Source organism: Charadrius vociferus, unplaced genomic scaffold, assembly GCF_000708025.1.
Source record: "Charadrius vociferus isolate BGI_N301 unplaced genomic scaffold, ASM70802v2 scaffold333, whole genome shotgun sequence".
NCBI lineage: Eukaryota > Metazoa > Chordata > Aves > Charadriiformes > Charadriidae > Charadrius > Charadrius vociferus.
The window spans coordinates 326,789-329,870 of NW_009647682.1; the positions used below are offsets into that span (position 1 = coordinate 326,789).

Consider the following 3,082-nt stretch of genomic DNA (forward strand, 5'->3'; position numbering starts at 1 on the left):
TTGCAGGTCCAAATCCTTCCATGCATGGAGTAGGCATAGATAGAAGCCTACCTTGCTTCTAGATCTCAAGGTATTTCTAAGGACCATCAGCCAAGCCTGAGGGATTAAAGATAAGGACCAAATCTTCCACAGATATAGAAGAATCTACTTCCTCAGGCCCGAGAACCAAATACTCTCCCAAATTGGGTGTCACCACCCCCTCTGCCCTTTTAAAGCATATGACCATCCTCTATCTGTGTCTGGTCTGGGGAGCACAGGACAGGACAGGACAGGACAAGAGGGTTTCTGGGTCAATCTCGGTCTCGTGAGGGGGAACAGATGGGTTTTCTGGTGGGACTGATGTTCTGAAAAGCAATTACACATGAAGATGTCCCCAACAGACTATGCTGTGCTCTGGCCCAGGGCCCAAGTCATCCTGGGTTTGGATTTTAATTAGCCCCGTTTTGGTATCTGTTCTCTACTTCCCTCCAGATAATGATTTAATTATTACAGACATGTCTTCAAATTAGCAGCTTTCTCAGTGGATTATTCAGCTGGGATCTCCTCAATTACAGAGCCCATCTCACCACCATCAAAAGAGAGGCTGGAGAGAGCAAGGGAAAACCAAAACCCTTCCTGGAAAGAGAAACCATACAAGCACCCAGTTCCTGAGCAGGGGCCGTTGCCAAGCCTTCCGCCTACCTTTATCCACGTCTCACAGTTGGTTAAGAAACCTAGCTCTGAAACACACCCCAAACATCTGCATCAGGCATGACTGCGGTGGCATCAGGGCTGCTCTTGTCTTCCCACCATCAAGCCTTCTTACCCAGCAGACCACAAGTAGGTGGAGAGGCCAAGTCAGGTGAAAGGGATGCACCATGTGCTGGGACACAGAGCCACTGCTGTGAGTCCCCCCTAATAAGATTGCATATTTAGGGATCTCCGAGGAGAAGGGAGCCCATGGGGACCTGGTGAGGACTCCACTCACTGCTAGGCTACAAGTACCCATGTGCTCTCTGCAGGGTTGGTGCCACCCAGGAAGCTCCCCATGTTGGGAAGGACCTCAAGGGGGAGGAAGAGGCAGGTGCTTGGTGGGACCAGGCAGAGGATGAGGCACAGCTCCTGACAGCAAGTCCAAACTCCTTCTCCGGCAGTGGGACTACACAGTGGCTATGCTGAGGTCCACCAAGGCTCCAGGCCTGAGGGATGAAGGCTGAAGAGAGAACAGCAGAACAGGTTGCCCAAAAGAAATACCAGATGTATATGCAAAGTGATGGACATAGCACATTGAGGGGGAGACCTTCAGAGAGCAGCTCTACAACCTAACTTGGTGCCAACGAGCAGTAACTTAACCTGCAGAAAAGCAAAGCCCCCGGCTCAATTGCCAAGCAGACGGGTTGCTTCCCCACCGCGAGGCCTGGGCAGAGCATCTCTACGCTGCAGAGCTTCAGCAAACCCTCCTCCCCAGCCTCCCACCATCCCTCTCCCCCAGCTAGGCTGGGAAAGGAGCGGACACGCTCATGAGGCACCCCATTCCTTGTTGCAAAGGGCAATGACCTCCAAGGACACACCAACTTCTTGGTGTTTGGTCCTTCTCCATGGATGCACTTGAACCACTGACTGTGCGTTGTGCTTCTCCCAGGACCCCCAAGATCTCCCTCGCCAGCAGTGCTACAAACCCCACGTTGCTACCAGGGAACCAGATTTTGCAGCAGCCACTGGAAAAGCTCTACCGCCTCTCCGTGCTGTGGCACGGACAGCAGCAGAAAATCTCCGCTGGCTCCTCTGTCACCGCAGTTCACACTCCAACAGATTAGCTTAAACCAGCTGCAGCTCCTGCTTCTGCAGGAAGAGCCCTCGAGCACAGCCACGCGCGAGTCTGCGGCTGAAGACACAGCCCAGATCTCTCGAAACCCAGACTGACACCGCGTTTGTGAGGCCAGAACGACTCTCCTCCTCCGCTTCCTTTCCTGAACACAAGAAAAGCAGCTGGGCAGCAAAAATAGCCAGCCGATGCAGCCTGTTATCCCAGCTAACGGGCTTGGGGATACAGCCCCTCGTGCTCCCAGTGGGATCCGCAGCCCTGTTCTCTGGGCCAGCACGCTGGACCACCACTGGCCCCTTGCACCATGCCCCTCGGGGGCATTGCCTGCCTCTGTCCTCCCCACCAGCCATCGCAAGCCCCTGAGCGTTCTGAGCTCTCCGCCCCATCAGATTTGCTAAGAGAGATCAACACATTCAAGAGCGAACGGAGGGAGAAAAAAAGGCCGTGACGACACAAGCCCTTTAGTTTAATTTCCTTAAGAAACCAGGCTAAAGAAGATGGGAGTGGAAGCGACACACAAGAGAAAGAGAGAAGGATTTTCATTAACCCGATCAAACCTCCCGGAATATGATAAGAGAGGCAATAACAGACACCTGCCCTCTGGCCGAGGACAAAGAAAGGCTTCCTAGTTATGAAGAAGAGGACAAAAATTGGAGTAGAAGAAAGGAAATGACTTAAAAATGGCTGAAATGTCAGATGTTATTAAAAAGCCTTCACCTAGAAAGAAATAATGACTGATGAGAACAGGGAGATATGATGAGGGAAGCCAAACAGCTAGAGAACAAGCGGGATGGGGAGCAAGCACCTGAGAATGGCTCCGTTCGCCCCCGAAAGCCACCCTGGTGACTACAGTGGTCGGCTGATTTCTGGAGGTGCGCCTGGGGCGACCTGTGAGAAATTTGGGGTGCTGAGAGGCTGTGCCGGCATGGAGGGCGACAGCAGCAGCAGGAGATGGCAGCCCCAGGCCAGCCTCACCCCACTGCAGACCAGCGAGTCCCTTAGGAGCCGCGGTTAAATGCCTCTGTATTTTGAAGCATCCTTTACACAGGCCCTCACCCTGCTCTCCTGCCACCCCCGGACCATGTTGCCGCCGTACCACATCGCAGGGTCCCGGCTTGTGGAGAGGAGCGTGGATGCCACCTTGATTTCTCAGGGTACTTGCAGCACCATCAGCACGGCTGCCAGAATCCCGAGTGGAAAAGCAAATCGAGCAGTCCCTCTGACTTTCCTGCAAGCGTCACCCTGCGAGGGGACACCCAGACCTCCGACCCCCCCAGG

The 3,082-nt window shown here is 53.8% G+C and overlaps 1 protein-coding gene across 1 annotated transcript in view; it reads left to right on the top strand.

Moving 5' to 3' along the window:
- Positions 1–2,885: 2,885 nt before the first annotated feature.
- The window catches only part of TMEM183A (transmembrane protein 183A), a 28,076-nt gene continuing 27,879 nt past the window's right edge, over positions 2,886–3,082 (top strand). The window contains exon 1 of the mRNA XM_009881337.1: positions 2,886–2,958. Coding sequence (XP_009879639.1) covers positions 2,886–2,958 — 73 coding nt within the window. The remainder of the gene's footprint in view (positions 2,959–3,082) is intronic.